Here is a 21,061-nt window from a genome sequence, read left to right as displayed (position 1 = left end):
ATCAAAAGAATCATACTAGCCTGTATTCTCTGCTCCACTTCATTCTCGATCATCCACACTGAATCACTTAATCTCCCATATTTATAGCACAGAAGCAGCTGCCAGCTGTGTGTGCATGTCCTTGTCTGTATGAGTGGACTGGTGCTGAGTTTAGAGTTATTCAGGTTCTGAATGTGGTGACGGGCAAAACAGGTGTTATTGCTTTGAGTGTTTCAGTTTGCTGTTCTTAAGAGTAAAGTAAAGCCAGTGTTGGCTGCTCATCATTTAGAAAAGCATTAACCTTGTTTGCTGTGAGCTGCAGCTCCCTCACATGCCGCCTCAGCAGTAAGATCATATAAAGAAACATATTAGAACATATAAAGAACTGAGCAGCGCATACTGCATAGTAAACATTACTTTGTTTATTGCTTACTTTACTTATTGTTATGCACACAATCATTTACAGTAAAACTGTGGCAAAATCAATTAATCTCAGAAGAGTTTTGGTAGTAGAGTTGTGTTATAGTGCTAAAATGCTAGGCAGCCAGAAAGATGCTAGTACCAATCAATCACCAGTGTTAGTGTCACAAGTGTAAGGGATTACAATTTGAAATGTAGTAATTAGCTAACATTACATTAGCTAATCCCAGAATGCCTTGTTACTGTTTTCAGATTATATATGGCATCAGACAAAGGCAGTACTGGAAAAGTAATCTCATGTGAAAAATGTTTCTGCCAACATGGCAAAAAATGTCTAAATACTGTTGCTGTTTTCTACTTGTCATAGCAGAATAGCTTAGCTGGATGTTGTTGTTCACATCCAAAAACACGCCAGCCTGAGAAAATACCAATACAGACACACAAGGATAATGGCATAATGGGGTAATCATGAGGCGATTGGAGGTAATGGTCAGTGAGATCCACCAGGCAGCTCTCCACAAACTCTGTCACTGTTCCCAATCACTACTCACCATATGTCAGCCTCCACAAGGTACCATGGGTAAAATTTATACCCAGCCGGTGGGTCAGGTTCAGACAGCAGTGGTATAAACTCAGGAAATTTAATGTAGTCATAGAAAAGACATCTGTCATTGTGACTTGTTACCTAGTGATTTTCTCAACAGTGGAAACAGTTATATTCACATTTGGAAAATATGACGGCAGCAGTTTTCAAAATAAGATATTGTTTAATAATCACTAAACTGGCTGGTTTGTATTGTGTCAGCATCTTAAATATTACATGGTGTGTTTTTCTGCACTCTCTCTCTCCATCACAAACACTGAGGTTACTGTTGGTGGAAGTGAGATTGCTAGTGTTGACAGTCACGAAGTGGATGATGAATTATTATATATGCTAAAATGTGATGAGGATAATTCTGTACTCCACTTACCAGGTCAATGTGGTCAATCTCTCTGCAGTCCTAACAACCTGAGAGCTTTCCGTTTCCACTGTGTGGGGTTTCCAAACCACAAAGTGACTCACCTGGTCAGGATGCTGCTCTCAGCTAGTCCCCCTTTGGCCTGTGTGGAGGGGTCAATAGCTCAGACCTGCTTTTATTGTTCCTAATGAAAGAAAGCTGCTGGAGAGCTCTGACTGAAGCTGTAGTGTTATTTGACCAGCTCAGGTTCCTAGAGTCATCCTAGAGACTTAGAGCCAGCAATCCATTCATCCTCAGCCCTGTTGATGGTTCAGGACTGCAGAGAGGATGATCTTGTAGCAGTAGTCAGGACCAAATCATTCCTCTGTCGGAACGTGGCGAGGTTCTCCATTAGCTGTTCTGTATGAAGCCTTGTTATTGATGCACATGAGTCCCAGGATAGTTGAGTCATCTGCAAACTTGAATATGAGATTGCCATCCAGGGTGTATGTGCATCACATGTGTGAGACTCAGACAGCAGCCTGGGGTTTTCCTGTGCTCAGCATACATACAAACATGGCCCTCATTTTATGGTTTCTTTATGTTATTTGATGCATTTTAAAATCTGAGATTTTGGCACATCTTTTCTTTTGTAACTGCTTTCTGGCTCCTTTGCATGATTTTTCAGATGCCCACCAAAATGCACAGGGAAAAACAAAATAAAACCTATGCACAAAAAAAAAAAAAATACAAAAACTAATATACACAGCTGTAGCACACAAATGTCCCTACACAAACCTTTAGCAAATCTGAGTTTACACATATAAACACCAGTGTTCCCAGCAAGGAATGTGGTGCTGAATTCCCTTCGCCTTCACAACTCTGTGACCTAGTGCGCTTATCGGGGTGGGATGCCATCAGGAAATAGACCTACCCCCCACCTGTGCAAAGACAAGTACTCCACACAGTCGTATATCTCCAGTGACATGCAGTTAAGTTAGAAAAATTGGTTCTCAGCACCTGATAAGTGTTATATATTGTACACAATGGAAGCCTTGGCAGCAGGCAGTGAAGGGGGGAAAAACTCCTTTAGTCTTTATAGTACAGTATATCCTTTTAAAGATTATGAAACTACACCTAGAATTCCATTCTTCGGGCATCAAAATGTCAAAATAAGTGACTCCAAACTTTGCCAGACCTATAATTTCTGTGTGTCACCTTTTCCCTCCAGTCATTCTTCTCTAATTTCTCAATTTCTTTGCACTTCAGTCCCAATTAATCACATTAGCTCTGCCAGTTTTTTGGCCACTTTCCATGTTCTTCTTTCCACACAAACTGGGATTTCGTCTCACACTGAAGTCGGGTTTCCTTCTACTCTCATTTGATCAGTTTTTAAAGTTTAGTGTGCAGGGGACCCACAGACGCCAGCCACTCATGTTCATTAAAGCCATTAACATTTTTCTTCCAGGATTATCCCTCAGAAAAACAAAAGCACTGAATGTGTGTGTGTTTCCTCTCTTCACAAGTCTCTCACAGAGGATCTATACAGTCACACAGTAGTAAGAAGTCAGCTGTCATAACTGATGTCTAGCAGCACCTCCTCCCTCTTGCTTCTTCTTTTCCTCCCCACTCTCGTCCCATTATTTTCTCTCATCAGTTTTCACTGCTCACTTTAGTTTAGCTCTTATGTTGTGTCTTCAACAAAGCAGTGCAGCATAACTCCACAAAACTTTCCATCCTGAATTTCATCAAAGCTGACACTCATAAGGCCCGGCAATTCATATTTGCCCTCTGTGTGGGACAGGACACTGTGGCCTTTATTTCAAACACCATGCTTGCAGTCTGCTTGTGTCCTAATGTCCTGGAAAGAGGACATCCATTCTAGTGATGTCACACAAATTGGCATGTGGCCAGAAGATCACAGACTGTCCGTACAGATTCTCAGTCATCCAGGTAAGCTGAAAAAACTTCTTCCCATCAACTGGACTAGGTTTCTAGGGCGAAGACGTTTCACCTCTCATCCACAAGGCTTCATCAGTTCTGAACTGATCACAGACTGTTTGTCTTCTGGGGCTCAGGAGGATAACATAAAATTTCATTGTTTCTGGGGAGACTTTTAATTGCTGCCAAAATGACTAGAAGTTAATGTGTTAATGTCATGCGCATTTTAGGGAAAACAAAGCAAGAGCTGAAAACTATTGTTTCATGCACCTGCATTACATGCTGCAAAGTGGTTTTGAAATGCAAAGAAAATGGCTGACTGTTGTCTTTGATGCAGTCCTCATTATCTCTCGTTGTACATGTCTGAGCTTCATCCTACTGTCACTCAGTCTGCCTTTGGCTCTCATGTCCTCACACCTCTTGTATAAGCTGTCCATCAGCATTCTTTCTCACTAGGTGTCTGCGAATGGTGAAAAGATTTTCCTTTCACCTGTTTTCAAGCACATTTTCAATTTGCATATATATAGGCTGCAGTGAAGATGCCCCACCTTCACAAAATAGTTGAAAACCACAAATTTTTACATTTGGCTAAGGTTGAAACGTTGGTGCATCGACAAACACAAAATGCAAAATACGTGTGATTCAAACAAACTTGGCAAATGGATCACGAAGCAGGAAAATTAAACATTACTTTAGTCTCCACTTGGCTGAAGGGACAAAAATTTGTGGCATATGAAAACATGTAAGATGCCATATTTCTATCTCCTTTTCCATGTGTTCATTCATTGTTTTAGGTTTGACTGCCAACTGTTTATCTCCATGCATCCAAAATAAACATTCACATAAGAGTTTTGGATGAAAACACACATTAATTAGCTGATTTTCTGGAAACCTGATTAAAATTCAAAACAACACTTTGTGCAAAGCCTGATAAAGCACAATTCTAGTAAATTTTCTTTCCTTTCCTATCCTGTTTACTACTTTGTGACATCTCAATGTCAGGTTGGGAACCACTAATCTAGAAGGTCACTCTTGAAAAAATGTTTTAGGGTATGTTTTACCTGAAATCTACCAGTGTGTTGGCGCTCAAATCTAACCAGTATTTACTTCTTCTGCCTTTCCTCCCTAAACAGGTAAATGCGTTTCTGTCCTTTGTGGTACCCATGGTGGCCATATCCGTGCTGAACGGGGTCATAGCCAATCAGCTGCTGCAAATGTTCCGTGAGGCGGGGCAAGACAACCGTGTCTGCATGATCAGGGGAAATCCCACCATGCTGAATGTTGCTATGGAGCCCAACCGCGCTCAGTCACTTCGCCACGGAGTTCTTGTTCTCCGTAAGTGAACGTTCCCCTCACATTACACACACACACACACACACACATGGGCACAAACAGGTTTGTCTTTCTATAGTTCTGGGGACACTCACTAGCATAGTGCTGGCATCAACCATCACAACTACATGCCTAACCCCAGTTAAACTTTAGTCTACACCACCATGGAGCAGAAGACGCAGACATACAATCACATATAATCAGCATTTATTCACAGTTTTACTATATCAAATTTTGTATACTTTAGTTCAGTTGCTCCATCAAACTGTCAGCGATCCGTGCTTAACTCAACTGAACAGATGTTCCAAAACCACCATATTCATCACTGTTATCTAGTCAGTGATGTAGAGGCAAATCAAATGTTGATAAACTATGAGCTATGAGACCCTCCTAGGTCCAAACAACAAACACTATGACATGGTGATTTATTTTGGAGTGGAGTTACAGAGGCATATTTGCACTTTCAGACTTTTGGGTTTGACTTTAAAATTATTATCAGAAACAGTGGAGGTGTCAGTAAACAACAGATAATAAACACAGCACAGGTGAACCATTCATGGCACACCAGGTCTTTATACAAAATGTCTGTTTTTGGGATTAACTCTGCCCTTAATTTTTCACAATGCTTTATATTGTAAATGTATATGTTTCAATGAGTTTTTCCAGCTATACAGTAACAAGTCATTGCAGAAACATACTGGGCTCTGATCCCCTGTTTAATCAAGGGACCGCTAAGAACAACTCACAGATCTGTGTTTGACATTTATGGCTTACTATAATGATTCTGCTCTCACTGTTCTGACATCATCATATCACAGATATAATTTAATCCTTAACCTGATCGAGGTAGGTGGCCAGACAGATCCAGTTTTGTTGTTAAAAGTCCCAATCACAGCAGATGTCGCTGAGATTTGTCCTAATATGCAAGGAGGAGAAGTGTTGCACTTTAAAAACAATCCCTTTGGTTGGAGGATGCCAGGCAGTTTCATTTAGGAAGAAAGCACTCTGAATTGATATCTGATACTCCTCTGACTGTGACTGCCATGTTTATCACACAGAGACAGACTCATCATCAGTCACATATGCTTGATGTTCTGTACTCATCAGTCATGTGTGACTGAGATATTTACCATAATGAGACGCAAATTACTTCCCAGATCAAACCCCACTATGGGGGTTGAAGTTTCTGAGCGATGTTTCCTTGACTTGTGTACCTTTGCGTGTCCAAGAGAATACTTCCGGCACTCTGAATTGAATATTACAAAGTTATTTATTCCAGTGTTTACAAGAACGTTCAACGTTTTACTTTTTTAGAACAGCAAAAGCACTACGGTTCGAAAACTGTGTGGCTCGTTCCTTCCCTGCCTCCCCTCACTGTCCCCTTTTGCCTACGTCCGAGCCTTTTAAAGAGCCAATAACATGAACATGATAACAACAGAAAGTTACCATAACCGTGAGTTAAACATTAATAAGGAAATGAATTTAACTAACATTGCCTATCTCGTCAAATGAAATAGACTATTCCCTTATACTCACAATGAATTTTACATAATGCAAGATATATAATTAAATGAACATATTAAATGAACATATAATCACAATTTGGCTCCCACACCCACTTTCTCTGTCTCTCTCTTTAATTTAATTGTAATGGCTTATATGTGTGCGTCTGTCATAATTCCAACTTAATGTGTCTTAATGCAGAAGCCAGCTTGTCATAATGACATCATCTTTTTTCAGCTTTTATTTATCACTCTCTCGCACTATAAAACCACAGATTTAGCCAACAGTTAATTAAAGCTGTCAATAGTGATTCATAGTTTCTAGGAGCCAAAAAGCAGTGTGGTCATTTAAAAAAGGCAAGGTCTTATAAATGAAGCACACTTCAAACACAGAGGCAATTACGTGCATGCTAAAAATATGTTCCTTTTCTTCTTGAAGGTTAAGCAAGACAAAGTCCAGAGTCAATGTATTACTCACACTAGTCCATACACAAATCAAGCAAGTTTGAGCATTTGTGGAATATGAGAGCTGCTCTGCTTTTATTGACTTCATAGTGATTGTAGACTGCTAAACCAAACACATTCCACATGTATTGCATTTGTATTAACAGATTTTTAGAGGTGGACCTTGTGACTAAAGTCATTTTGTCCTGCAACCAAAATCATTCAGAGGACAACTCCTAATGTGGCAAAACTCTATCTATATCTATACCTCTTATACCCTTAAGAGGGTTGGAGGAGGCTGGAGCCAATCCCAGCTGACATTGGGTGAGAGGTGGGGTTCATCCTGGACAGGTCGCCAGTCTATCACGTACACTGGCGACGCAATGTAGAGTCAATGAAGCTAACCTGCATGTCTTTGGACTGTGAGAGGAAGCTGGAGTACCCGGAGAGAACCCACGCAGGCACAGGGAGAACATGCAGAAATGCATTGGGTTGGCCAGGGCTCGGTGAAACAAAAATGAATAAGATGTACTTTTCTAGTTTGTCATTTTGGGGAATAGGCTCATTTGCTTACTTGCCTAGAGTTAGGTGACAAGATTCATAACACTGAAAATGAAGTTGCAACCAGCAGCTGGTTAGCTTAGCTTAGCATGAAGCCTGAAGGATGGGAAAAGACCTAACCTGGCTCTGCCCAAAATTAATAAAATCTATCAGCTAGTGGTTAAGGTGCAGTGCTCTAGCCGCTGCGGCCCAGGTTCGAATCAGAGTTGTGTCAGGAAGGGCATCCGGCATAAAATACGTGCCAAATGTCAACATGCAAGTTGTCAGTGTGACGATTCGCTGTGGTGACCCCTAAACAGGAAAAGCCGAAAGTGACTTTCTTTCTTTTCAACCAACAACTTTAAAATTGACCACTTAATAGATTCTTGTCATGGTTAAGTCCCCCTCACCAGGAGGGTGAGGGAGAACTGAGGTAGGACTGAAGATGGCTGACCCAGGTGCTAGTAAAAAACAGGTGGTTTTAATGCTGGGGCTTGCACAAAGGAACAGAGGCAGTGAATACATACAACCCGGGGCTGTGCAAAGAAGGCTGAGGAGAACAGGACGATCAAGGGAGTAGACAGACTGACAACTGGAACTGGTTGGGCGTTACTGTAGTTGATGTCTGCTCCCAAGCTTAGATCGCCAGGCTGCACTCTATTCCATAAAACATATTCTCCGCCTTCCACCCAGTTTGTACCGATCATTCTCTGTGGACGTGGTAAAACAGAGCTATCTTACTTTGTAGCTGAATTCTTGCTTGGTTTGTTGACACAGCTTCAACAATAATTTATGGTTTGCAATTTTTTTCTTTGTGTAAAATAATATAAGCACTTGTTTATAAAGTGTATAAGTCTTGCCTTTTTTAATTGAAAGGGGACTGGACATAAATCCATTATTGTGCTGTGAGATTGTATCAATAGTGCTCACTTAATTAAATTTAAATGAGAAGCCTAGGAATGCAATAGTGCTTGTCCATTATCATATTCTCTATCTATTTATTTGAAGTTGGGAACAAAGTTTAGTTCCAAAGTTGTGGTGAAGTCAGGTTTCAGTCAGTTAATGGTGAGACATATGAGGTCTTGTATTCAAAGAGTTGTGATGGCAAATGGTGGGTTGCTATAGTTTCAGAGTAACTGTTTCTGATAAACCCAAGTGTGTGTGTGTGTGTGTGTGTGTGTGTGTGTGTGCCTTTGTATTTTTTACATTATGCGACTGAAACCTTTTAACGTACAAACACTAAATTTTAGGGAGGCAACATGGTTTAAGATTAGGTGTTAGGCAAGTAGTGGTTATGATTAAAGTTAGGATAAGTCTATAGGAAGGACTACACGGGTGCAGCGTAATCACACTGCTGTATGCAGTGTATTTTGCTGCTGCTCGAGTGTGCTAGTGTATTAAAGCATTCCAGAATTATATATGCCTCTGTTGCTAATTCAAGGCAACAGACTGATGGCCAGTTGTCCTTTTAAGATATGTGGATATTTAAGCAAACAGCACACATTAGTATGTCCATCACAGAATGGAAAACTACAGTATCTGGCAGCATCATGGACTGAGAGTGTTTCCTCACTATACTGTTGCCTGAATTATACCTGTGCTGTACTTAACTTCATGTAGAAAATGTATGTTCGACCCTAATAAAATGTCTCCTGACAGGCATACGAGATGGAACTCAAAAATCTGTATGTTTTCATTGTGTGGCAGCTTATCATGCAGTGTTAAGTGCCCCTTTCAAAGTACCAGATGGATTTCCTGCAGTGTCAGAGGCTCTCCAGAATAGCAACATGCAAGTGAACCAAGATGTTTTACACGTTTCTCAGCAAAGCCTTTTAGTTCTCTACAGTATACTTTCAAGAGCTTGAAAGGTTTCTTTGTAACCTGAACTTCCAACTGTGTTTGAATTCTGGAGATGTCAGTAGGGTTCTTCTAAGAAGCTGCTGGGGAAACAGCAGCTGCACATTAAGACAGCAGCTGTGATTTATTTATTTTTTTTAATTTTATTTTATTGGTTTATTTCTGTAGGGACACTTGCAACTAAACTAAACACTGTCACATTCAGTCAGCCAATGCAGTGTGTCTAGCTATAAGCTCATTTGCAGCCTCATCCCTGGTTAGGCTGTTAAAAGACAGGTTCAAACATGTGAGAACAGACACTGTACCTTAATAGGTAAAATCGGCTTAAACCAGGATTGTGATTTTAAGTGTGGGTTACCCTAACCATAACCCCTAACCCATGGTTGTGAGCTTTTTACTAAGACACATGACTGACCAAAAGTGGTTCTGCAACTTTGAACTCTGCAGCCATGGGCAGCCTTTGACTGTTCATGGGTATTATCACAGTAAGGTATGTGAATATAGACAGGTGACAAATGAAAAGACAACCCATCATAAAGTGTCTCAGTCAGGTGTTGGGCCACCACGTGCCACCAAAACTGCTTCACTGCTCCTTGGCATTGACTCGCCAAGTCTCTGAACTCTACTGGTGGGATAAACACCATTTTTCTAAAATACATTCCCTCATCTATCTAACACATCACTCTAACATCTCCCACAGGTGTTCAACTGGATCTGGTGACTGTGCAGGCCACAGCATATGATTCACATCATTTTCATGGTCATTAAACCAGATGGTGACCCCTTATTAATTATTTAATTTATATTACTTGGTCTGATGTTTCTTCCTACCAAGATTTTGGACCATGGTCATTGTAACACATACAGTGAAATTCTCTGCGTGGCAGGTTGTGCATGATTTCATCTGAGAATCTTTATCTGAAATTAAACTTAGAAAGTGTCCTGTTTTCATAATAATATAACAGGCAGTGCAATTTTTACAAGGACAACAGCCTTTGATAAATGTGCTTTTTGCTCTAACTATATCAGCTTATGTTTTTCTTGAGGTTTTACTTGAGGTGCAGTCTGACTTCATCCAGTGCTTCTTGTCTGGAATCTGTTTAGGAGACAATTGGCTGCATAAATCACGCGCCTTCTTCTGGGAGACACAGCTGAATCAAATTTGAACATACCAGCATGAATGATGTTTTCGATTTAGTGTGACATGCACTTTCTTCTGTGTCCATCATAAATAAAATGCTCATTTAAAAATGATAGGGACCTACTGTTACTCCAAAACCTCCCTGAGAATCATCATCATCACTACAAGCCATACAGGAACACTAATAGCTAGATCAGTAAACTTTAAAAGGTGCCACTTTGCACTTGTATCAGTTTTATTTCAATAACAGATTTCAATGTTGCATGTGTTCCTGTGGCTGTAGGTTTCTATTTTTAAATGCACTGAAATCCAGTTTAAATTGGTTTCCCTGTTCATGTGCAGGGTACAGTGGCAATTTATGCAAAATGTCACTGGTTTGTTGAGCATGATTGGATGGTGGCACATGACTTCTATGTCCTTTCAGTTCAACTCTGAAAGATACTATTATTATATCTATTCTTGGCCTTCAATACAAATGTACATTTTTAGTATTTGTTCAAGCTTGTAAACATTCACATTATAATCAACTGAACATTTGCACTTAGCATATAAACCATTTGACTGTGTGTATTAGTTTACTGCTTAAGATGTATGTTTGTTTGGTATCTGTTGACTTTTGACTTCTTCTTCTTGGCTTCTCATACTGTCTTTTTCTGTCTTATGTCCAGGAGTGGTGGTCATAGCCTTTGTGGTCTGCTGGCTGCCCTATCACACTCGCCGGCTCATGTTTTGCTACGTCACCAACTGGTCCGAGTGAGTAAAGGTTCTTCATCGCCTCTTATGCAAGACAACCTCCAGGGGCTTATTTGTTGCCCTGATCTCGGCAGAAATACACAGGTTTCACGCACAGACACACACACATATTGGCTATAGCCATAATTTAGAGGGTCATCCGTCTGACAAAGACAACCAGGGCAGCACAGATTCATCATCCTGATTAGATTGCCTTCATTTAAAATGTTCATCCTCTCTCTCATTTGTTCTCTCCCTCTCTTTTTTCTCTTTATTATTGATTAGGCCTTTTCCAAACTATATAATGTTTCCCTAATTGAATCAAATTGACACCAGTTCAGTAAATGAATGTGAGTGCTGGAGAAGTCTCTTTCTTCTATAATATACTGAAGCCTGAGCCATGTAAAGCCTCACAGATAAAAAAAAAAAAACCCAGAACATTCTAATTTTTTGGAACTGAGATGTTTATTAAACCTTTTAACAAAATTCAAAAGAAAATTAAAGATTCAAGATTTTTATTTGCCATTTATACATAGACAGACAGTCTAGGCATATAGGAATAAATGTGCCATATTATTTTGTTTATTTTTATTTATTTTTTTGTATGGGGCATTTTTGGCAACTTTTTTTTGCTCAGAAATTTACGTAGCAAATATGATACAAATGGTTTTATAGGGTTAAAATGCAGGAACAGAGACTCATACAGTTCTTCCTCAGATAACACATGGCCAGTCTACTGTAAACACACTGCCTATTCAGTGGTTAAATCTAAATATACACTAATATACACTACTGGTCATATGTTTTAGAGCTCCTCCCTTTTTCCAATTACTCTGCTTGCTCATAACTGGGTCAGATTCAGTGGTTGGACAACTGAGCGGACCCGGCTCTCAGAGGTGACTGCCCCTATAAGCCAGCTGGACCAGCCACTGCTTAACCTGAGCAAAGACATTGCAGGTGCTTTAACCTTTTACAGCAAGTTAATCGATCAACAAATCATTAATTTAAAAGAAGCACAATTTAATTATTTTTTGTAACTCATAAGGCCACATAACATATCAATGTCCCAGCTACTGTGAAACTGAGTTGTGTGGTTGATGGCTGGTGGTCACACACCCGTCACCATAGACACAGACAGGTTCCTCTGCATGTTCTCTTCATGCCTCAGGCTCACCTCTTTGTTAAATGTCCATAAAACAAACTATATTTGGACTGTGTGACAAAAGCATCAAATATTATGTTATAGGCTGTTTATTAAATGCAGAATGAATCGTCCAACCTTAATATAGACCACTATGTGTAATGTATTATGCAACATATCATTTTATTTCATGTAATACACCTATCAATAGGGTTTTAAGAGCAGTCCAACTGATCATATGCAGTGATGTACAGAGTTCTAATTTACTTCACATTCAACATCCACGCCTGGTTACATACTAGCTAATTAAACCAAGTAGGTCCTACCTCTCTCACCCTCATCTCTCTGAACTTCTTCCCGGTCTCGGCCTCCTCTAAAAGATTTTCTTATGTCCATCTACAGGAGCCAATCATGTATTAGTCATTATTCAAAAACTTAATTTAGTCCCTGATACATGCCTCAGTCCATTCCTTTTTATTGTTTTGTGCACCAATACATGGATTGCTGAGTGCACACTGCAGTACATGACATGCACAATCTGCATACATGCATGCCGTGATCCTGACCACTGTGCCTCAGCTTGTATTTTGCTTTGACATTCTGGATTAGAGCAACAATTCAGTTTTTTCCCCATTATTGTTAAGCTAAATGAATCCACTGACAAATATAAAAGTTTGTCAAAACTGGAATGTGTGATTTTATTGGGGGACAGCAGATCAATACTGGGACATGTGCCCTATTAAAAGGGGCCTAACAATGCCTATAATTCAAACCTTTCTGTGTGGAGTTAACATGTTCTCCCAGGGCCTGCATGGGTTTTCTCTGGCTTCTTCCCACAGTCCAGACATGTAGGTTGACTGATGACTCTGAATTGCACTCTACAGGATAAGTGGTGCAGATAATAGATAGGTGGATGGATGCTAATCCTACGTTGGTGCTGGTGTGTTTTCAGCATCATGCCTGAAGTAGAGGCATTACTGACTGGAAGGCACTGTTAATTCCCTCAGTAGATTTTTGCTACAGGCACACAAGAAACCACAGGGTACATCATCTGCATGGTCATGAGTCATCTCTCCTGTGATGTAAAAGGACAGCTGTATTTGGTTATGCTACATTTCAGATGTAAAGGAGTATCTGGGAAATATTTTTGTTCTGCATGGTAAAAGGCAGCAACAGAAGATCACTCATTCAAAGTCAGTAGAAAGGTTGTCAAGAAAATTTGATTTCTTGATTTCTTCTGCTCGCCTTTTGAGATGTCCTTGGTATACATTTTGTTAGATGCTGATGGAGACAGAGGACAGACGGAGACCATGATGGGAGGGGAGGGTGTGTGTGTACTCAATACACACTGCATTGTGCCACTCAGTGTGTATATAAACATGCCCCTGATAATAAATATTGCAGGGGTGTTGGCATGTGAGACAGCAACAGACATGGGGCTCTGTTTTGGTGAAATGCACAAATCACAGACTGTTTGGGCCATGTTGGCTGAATTTTGCTGTTTTCATGGCAAAAAAGCATCCAATGCAGTGTGTGGAGTGGGATTAGGAGGTACACTATCAGTGAGTGTTGTAGGAGCTGGTAGAAGCTACAGCCAGTCCATTTTTTTGCTAGTAATAGATGTCCTCTTTGACAAATTCATGACAGTCAGATTGGACCTGAGTGAAGAGGAAACTGACTGAATCACAGAATCAGCACATCAAAAACCATGGCACCTATAGTCCACAGTTTGCCCAATGTCATGTGTAATTTTAGTGACAAATGTCTGCTGCTTGATGGATTCCTGGTCATGTCAGAGTAAAGATTCACTCGTGGCTCATGCATCATCCTCCATTAGTTGATATAATGAAAAGGTCTTGTTCAGTACCATCCTTGTTGTCCCTTTCAATCCTGTCCCAATTCATCTTTAATATAGTCCCTACATGCACACAGAAACACACATCATTGACTTTTCTGCCCACTTCAGTGGATCTTTTTTATTCCATGAGCAGAACAGATCAATACGCACGGTTCTAGTAACTGATATGATGCCTGGGAGTATCTGTACTATACTGAAGTGTTATGACCTGCAAGGTTTTGTTTTCCATGTATTGTCTGTTTGTGTGTGCGAAGCTGTCTTTTTGCATTGTGTTGTTTATATATACCCTCTGCTTGGTATTCATTCATACCTGCTTTACCTGTGCACAGAAACAAAAACTGTGCTGTACCACACTCAATTTATTAGGTACACCTGTACAATTGTATACAATCTAATTTAACACTTCCACCTTAACATCGGTGTTTATGAAGCTCAAAATATTTCAGTTCCAGCTGAAATTGTCATAAATGTATAAATTCAATTCCATGTTCATTACTGAGGTCATAGTTAAATGTGGTGTTGTACTGGACTACATTATACTCAGAGGTGTTCCTAATATTTGGAAGTGTCGCATTGCAATGCATACAATTGTACTGTTGTGCCTAATAAAGTGACTAATGAGTGTATATGTTCTCATGTCTTGATGGTTGACTGATCTGTACCCTGGGAAAGCATTTGCTCTGCTGCTACACTCTACAACAGTGCAGCACGTTGTTATAGTTGAACTGAACCTTTTTTTCTTGGTGACTTGTCTCTTTACTTGATCATACTTGTACTTAATATAAATAATACACATTAATTTATTCATCCATTCATTTATTTTTTACTTGTATTGATATCATCCCATACATTTGTGCTTTTCACTGGGAGTGGATTTTTCTCTTGATGCTGACTGATGATATCCGCACTGTAGTTTGATTGGTGCGATATCTGTGTGAGCAGGCAGCCAACCAGCTAGAGGCTGATGCCACTAATCATTGCTTAGTCCAATGGGATCCACCTACAGTATGTTAGTTTATGACTTCATATGTTGCTGAGGTTGCAGGAGTACCTGTTGCAGTGAACCAAAACTAGAACCTTGAAAGACAGAAGACTTTCTCTGTTTCCATTCAACTTAGCACACTGCAGAGATGAATAACATGACAGCTAGAAGCTGGAAAATGCTAGTCTGCTGCTGCTGCTTAGGGGCTTGTGTTCTCAGATGTAGACCTTGTTTCCTGTTCTAAAGAATGAATATTCACAGCAGCTGCAGTAACATTACACTGTAGATTATATTTCCTTGCACAAAAAGTGGGGATTCAACTTTTAGTTTCACTTTGAGCATGTACTCTGGATTCCTTTAGTATTTGTTGTTTCTTTCTTCTCCTCGTCTTCCACTTGTTTCTTTTCTTACTCTCAGTCCACTTCCTGTTTCCTGCGCCATCTTATGTAATCTTTGTATCCTTAAAATCACTCTCCTGCCCTGCAGCACAGCTTAATCTCCCTCTTCCTCCACCTCTCTAACCGAAGTCAGATGGACAAAGCCAGATCAGTCAAGTTAAAAACACATTCTCTCTCTCTTGTGTATTTCTAGAGTTGGCTGGCATTGAAAAAATTGGATATAATAGTCTTTGAAATAAAAATTTTACTTTTTTTAGTTTATAGCATAAAACCTTGCAGTACCCTACTGCAATGCAAATAAAATAAATGTGCTCCTTTTGTACATTTCTACACACTGTTTTTGTTTGTTTGTTTTTTACAGAGTAAATGTGACTTATGTTCCTTGTGTATAGCTGAAGATTAGATATGTACTAGAAGGACTTCAAAAGTTTATCTTATTCTTCAGTATATGCATATTTCATTCCAGTGAAAATGTTTCTCCTTCCCACTGTAGCTTTGACAGCATTAATAAAGTCAGAGGCTGGCAGGAAGCCTATAGCAACTTGGAGATGCTCCCTTAATAGTGGAACTGTTGATAGTGTTGGCATCATTTCTGGCAGTGGCCCGGCAAGGCCTAAAATGAACAATGGCAACTAAAGTGAAGACTGTAGGGTCAGGGTAGTGGATTCTTTCCAGACATTAGTGTGCACCAGACATCACTCTCTCTGTTTGGCTGAATAAATCATCTTAGCCTGATTACTCTTAACAAAAATTATGTAAGTATCTGCCCAGTGGAATAAGACAAGATGGGATCTCTGCTCTTTACAATTAAACAAGGATGGGACCGGCCTCAGCCTCTCTGTGTCCCTTGGTGATATTTTTGTTTCAGGGCCACCTCTCTACACCTTCCCCAGCTTTTAAATGTGGCCCATGTTTGTCATTTAAATGCTTGGTTTAAATGCCTTTTTGGCATTTAACAATATTTTTCAGATTTGTTGTCTGTAATTGCAGTGGGCGATGGGACATAAGTGTTCTTTAGATTCAAGAGAGAATATTCACAAACATGACAAGAAGTCACTTCTGTCATTCTTCTGCCTCAAGTCAACAAAGCCACGACCCAGTAAAATGTCTGTATATAATTTAATAGTAAGGTGTAAATGTTTAAGATGCTCCATGTTTCTATTTAAAACACTCCACACACAACAATGGCTCTCTGTCTTCTGTTTCTGTTTCCCACCAGTGACCTGTATGACTTCTACCACTATTTCTACATGCTGACCAACGTCCTATTCTATGTCAGCTCCGCCATCAATCCAATCCTCTACAACCTGGTGTCGGCCACCTACCGCCAGGTCTTCTTCTCCACACTGCGCTACTTCTGTTTGCCCTGTCGCCATACGCCCAGGAGGCATCGCAACCCGCTGACCCGCCACTCCATCAGCATCTCCAGCAACCACACCCTCTCCACCAACATCATCAGAGAGACTGCATACTGATAGAGCTGCAACAGAAAACGCTTAAAACAACCCACTGCTGCTACTTTGTGATCACTGGTCCAACTTCATCAAGGAAATGTTGCTACTGGGTTGCAGACTGTTAGCACAATCCGATCCAGTGCTGGCATCATCATTGTCATGTGGAGCCAAGTGCCCATCCTGGGAGCACCGTTGCACACTTTATTATGCCTCATTGTGTGTTGTATCTTTGAGCATAACATGACTTTATGTGTACAGTATATGACATGACTATAGAAGAATGATGAAAGGAAGGAAAAACAGACATGAACAGACTTCATCTTTAAAACGGACAGTGGTATGTAAATGTTTTATAAATGATGTGTCTGTACAGATTTTTTGCTGAGCCAATCATTCACACTTGCTTTGTTAAATGAGTGTGAGGGACTTTTTAAGCATCAACTTATAAAGCTTCTTTTTAAAAGCAAAGGACCTCTGGCAGCACTTTAACTAGTGCTAGAGCTCTGATATAGCGTTCCTTTGTGCTGTTTGGGGACAGCATCTGTGGATAAATCTGTCCTTGATGTTAGAAAAATGGGGGACAGAGAGCAGGTATTTCTTTGTCTTGCTTCAGCTTAGCGGTATTAGAAGAATTCCTCATTGCTCCTTGCCTCTCTTGACTTTGTCACAAGCAGCGTTTTAACAAAACTAATAGATCAGCTACAAAGATAATCTGGCAAGCTGCAGGGTGTCCTCATCACACTTCTTAGACTCTGAATGGCATGGGCTTTGTAAATATTTGCAGACATATATTATGACTTTCTGGTAAGAATTGTCTGACTTCATAAAAGCTATTTAAAAAGTTAGATAGGTGGGTAGACAAAGGCGAAGTAGCTTGATTATTTGTAGTATTTGTACATAACAGTAGTAATCATGTGCGAAGAACAATAAATGTTGGAAAGGAGTTGATGCACAGACACAAGCGTGCGTACCTGGAACACAGTGGTGGTCCTGTGGGAGCAGAGAATGGAGCACTTCAACACTAACACAGAGCGCCTGCTGCAGTGTTTTCCCACCAGCTGCTGCTTGACAAATCGGAGGCAGGCAGAGATCTTTGCTCTATTCCAACAGGAGCAACAGAAAGATGTGAAACTATCTGGACTCTTGCTACAGAAGATTAGTGAATTGCCATTTATCTATGATTCAGCAGCTTCATTTTGAAAGACTACTGTGTGCCAAGTAGCAGAAAATGCTTTGATTTCATCCGCTATACAGCCGTTTCATTCCAGTATAAAAGTTTGACCAGCAATGCATTTTCTACTAGCCTTTGACAGATTATTTTTAGCACAGTGCATCAGCCCAGTATCCCCGCACATAACGTCCATGCTGGCTGATTCCATACCTCATTATTTACATCCAGTGCTGACTTTAAGTGTCAGTTCAAGAAGTTGTGTGCCATCTTGTGTAGCGAAGTGGAAAATAACCTTTTGGAGGTCGAGGTGACCACAGACCTGCAGTCAGTGAATGTCTTTTATATTAACTGTGAGTACAGAAAGGGGAGGCCTCACTGATTTCAACTTGCTACAAATGAAAATCAGTGGCTGCAGTAATGCAGTACCAGCATCGGCTGAATCAGTCAGTATTTGCACTGTTTAAATTATCGAAGCCCTCATTTTTACATGCACAATTTTATGTTTGCAAGGTTAATTACCACAGGTTATGTAAATATATCGTGTTTCCAAAGTCCTATGAAAGGGTCCATTAGTAGTCTTCTTTACAAAAGAGGCCACTGCAATGGTAGTGGTTGCATAATTTCATCATTTGCCCTGGTCTGCAAGAGACTGTGTAGATCTTTATGTGAACTATCCACACTGCTGAGCATGCACCAGAAAAATAAACTGGATACTTATTTCATGCACTGAATGTTTGTATCATGTTCCACGTCCTTGGTCCTTATCTAGTTATGCAGCCATGTACTTTTTTCATGTTATTCAGCCACATAGTAATGTTTTTCTATTATTTCCCGCTGTGATCTGAGTTGTTCCGCTGTACATGTTGAGAAATCTCTGTCCTGCAACTTGTCCACTACAGCTTTGAAGAGGTCAGCATTTGCTTTCTCTCAACTAAATTTCCATGTAGCCTATATTTACAGTAACCTTTTCATTACTGAAAGGTAAAGTCCTGTCTTTTCATTGCTCCAAAAGTGATGGTTTTGTTACTGACATCACATGGATGCTGCAGCCGCACAAGTGCAGATAAGACATATTGCATACATGCAACAATATCCCGGATTCTTTTGGAGTACTCCAGCTAGCATATTTAGGTTTCTCAAAACCAAAATAGGAGCTTTTCCAGGTTTATGAAATTGGGATATGATGTTTAATGTGCAAACGCAAAAACATGATACTTCAAAAACCTGATCACAACCAGGATACTTATATACAGCTTATACACAATGAAAGAGTGATATCAAAATGCTACAGTCGAGCAAAATGATCAACAGAGATTAAAAATAATCATAGTTTTTATGTTGTGTTTATGTTTTTCACAGTTTACAGCTGTGATCTGTACTGAAAACGTGTTAGCGGTATTTTTGCAGCACAAGTGTTGGGACACATTGGAGATTTAGTGGGCAAAAGGAAATGTGGTTTAGTTATAATGAATGTTTTTAATATAATGTAATTAATTAATATTGGTGACAGTTGCTAGCTGTACGTTGTATTGGCTGATATGGCTCTGTTCCTGTACAGTACATTGTCTGTGTTGTCGTTGAATCTGTGGAGGCTTTAACCACTTTATATTGGCTCCATTACAACTTATAACATAATATTCCCTAACCCACAGATTTCCCAGGCATTCAGACAGCATATCATACTGAATGAAATATATGAAAACATACTGTACAGCCCATCAAACTTGACAAACCATTCAAAGTGCACATGCAGTCAGTAACCTGTTTTGTGTATTCTTTACTTTGCAGTACAGGCCTCTACATGGATGTGTTATAACTGAATGTGCTTTGGTCCAGTGTTCAGTGTATTTAAATCAAACATTTTGCTTATTGTAAATGATGATTCAGATCAGCCATCTTTTACTGCAGATTACATATTTCTCCAACAGAATGTTACTTCATTTCATTATAAAAAAAAAAGATTAAAATAAGTATAATACACTGATTTACTGACTGCTGTTGACAGTATGTCCCTCTGTCTTGTTCCTGTCAAACACAGGCTTTCTGATGGGTATGCAAGGATATACAAAAAATGACGAGTGCGCTAACACACAAATGCACACACACACACTACTTAGCAGAACAGTGTTTGACCTTTTCTAAAGTACATTCATGACAATGAATAGTGTAAGCTTGAAAGCAGACATGTCACTCACAAAGCACATGCATCCAGGCTCACCAGGCTGCTGCCTTACTGAACAAACCATATGTCTTACCTAAGATGCAACAGAGGAAGAGCATAAGACATTTCCATGCTGTGCCAAATATGAAATCAAATCAATCATAACAAAGCATACAAACAACTAGCCTTTACTGTGTTGACTGTGCATAAAATGACACTGTGGCTGGCAGCAGCTGAGGGTTTGGGTAAGGAAAGTTTCAGATGCTACTGTTTTTGATTGCCTGGGCGTACTTGCTGGTGATTGTTATCATGTGTCTCACAGCACACAAGTGATTGACAATGGAATATATGTTTCCTAGCAACAGCAAAACGCCATCACTGCAAAAAAAGAAATAAAATAAAACACTTGTGTGATTTTGACTTGAGCTGTAGGGGAGAAAGGTAACGCTGTGCATCCCACTTTAGGTGTCCACTGTGCCGGGGCTCCTCATTCTCGGGCTCACTAGAAAAGTAATAGTGTCCTGATTTCTCCCAAACACCCTGGTTTCAGTGCTGTATATTGTCGGCAAATATCATATGAATCTTGCATCATATTATTAAATGTGTCACATTTTTCTGATGCACACCCACAGTCTTTTTTCTGGCTATGGTAGTGAACTAGGTTACTACAGTACCGAAGGTAATGAGCTACAGTAGTTATCCAGATATGCTAATAATTGTATTTTAAAGCACATAAACAGATTCAGTCCTGATACTTTTGCTCTATTTTTGGTTTTGGAAAGGTTAAAAACACCATTTAAATGCTGTGTGTTATTTTTACTGCTTTAAAATGCTGAGAAATTAAAAGATTGACAGGCCTTCTATGCCTAATTATAATTACTAAGGCTATGACTGGACAATCACTAGACAGGAGTGGCATCAGCTGACAAGGAGCTTAAATGAGCACTAATATTTTGAATATATTATATTAAAAGTCTATATACAGTATATTTTTTTAAATGTACCAGTTTTTCCTTCAGTTTTCCTCCATCCAGTTTGCTAATTAGGAAGGCTAGGCCATTTGTCATGAG

General features: G+C 39.8%; 1 protein-coding gene across 1 annotated transcript in view; it reads left to right on the top strand.

Annotated features, from left to right (window-relative positions):
• ntsr1 (neurotensin receptor 1 (high affinity)) overlaps positions 1 to 19,735 on the top strand; it is a 49,662-nt gene extending 29,927 nt beyond the window's left edge. The window contains exons 2-4 of the mRNA XM_020617196.1: positions 4,412 to 4,613; positions 10,763 to 10,847; positions 16,425 to 19,735. Of these exons, the coding sequence (XP_020472852.1) occupies positions 4,412 to 4,613; positions 10,763 to 10,847; positions 16,425 to 16,680 (543 nt within the window). The 3' untranslated portion in view covers positions 16,681 to 19,735. The remainder of the gene's footprint in view (positions 1 to 4,411; positions 4,614 to 10,762; positions 10,848 to 16,424) is intronic.
• Positions 19,736 to 21,061: the final 1,326 nt, after the last annotated feature.

The sequence above is a fragment of the Monopterus albus genome, unplaced genomic scaffold, assembly GCF_001952655.1.
Source record: "Monopterus albus unplaced genomic scaffold, M_albus_1.0 scaffold187.1, whole genome shotgun sequence".
Taxonomy (NCBI): domain Eukaryota; kingdom Metazoa; phylum Chordata; class Actinopteri; order Synbranchiformes; family Synbranchidae; genus Monopterus; species Monopterus albus.
Note: the sequence above shows the minus strand (reverse complement) of the source record. Positions and strands in the feature narration are given on the sequence as shown.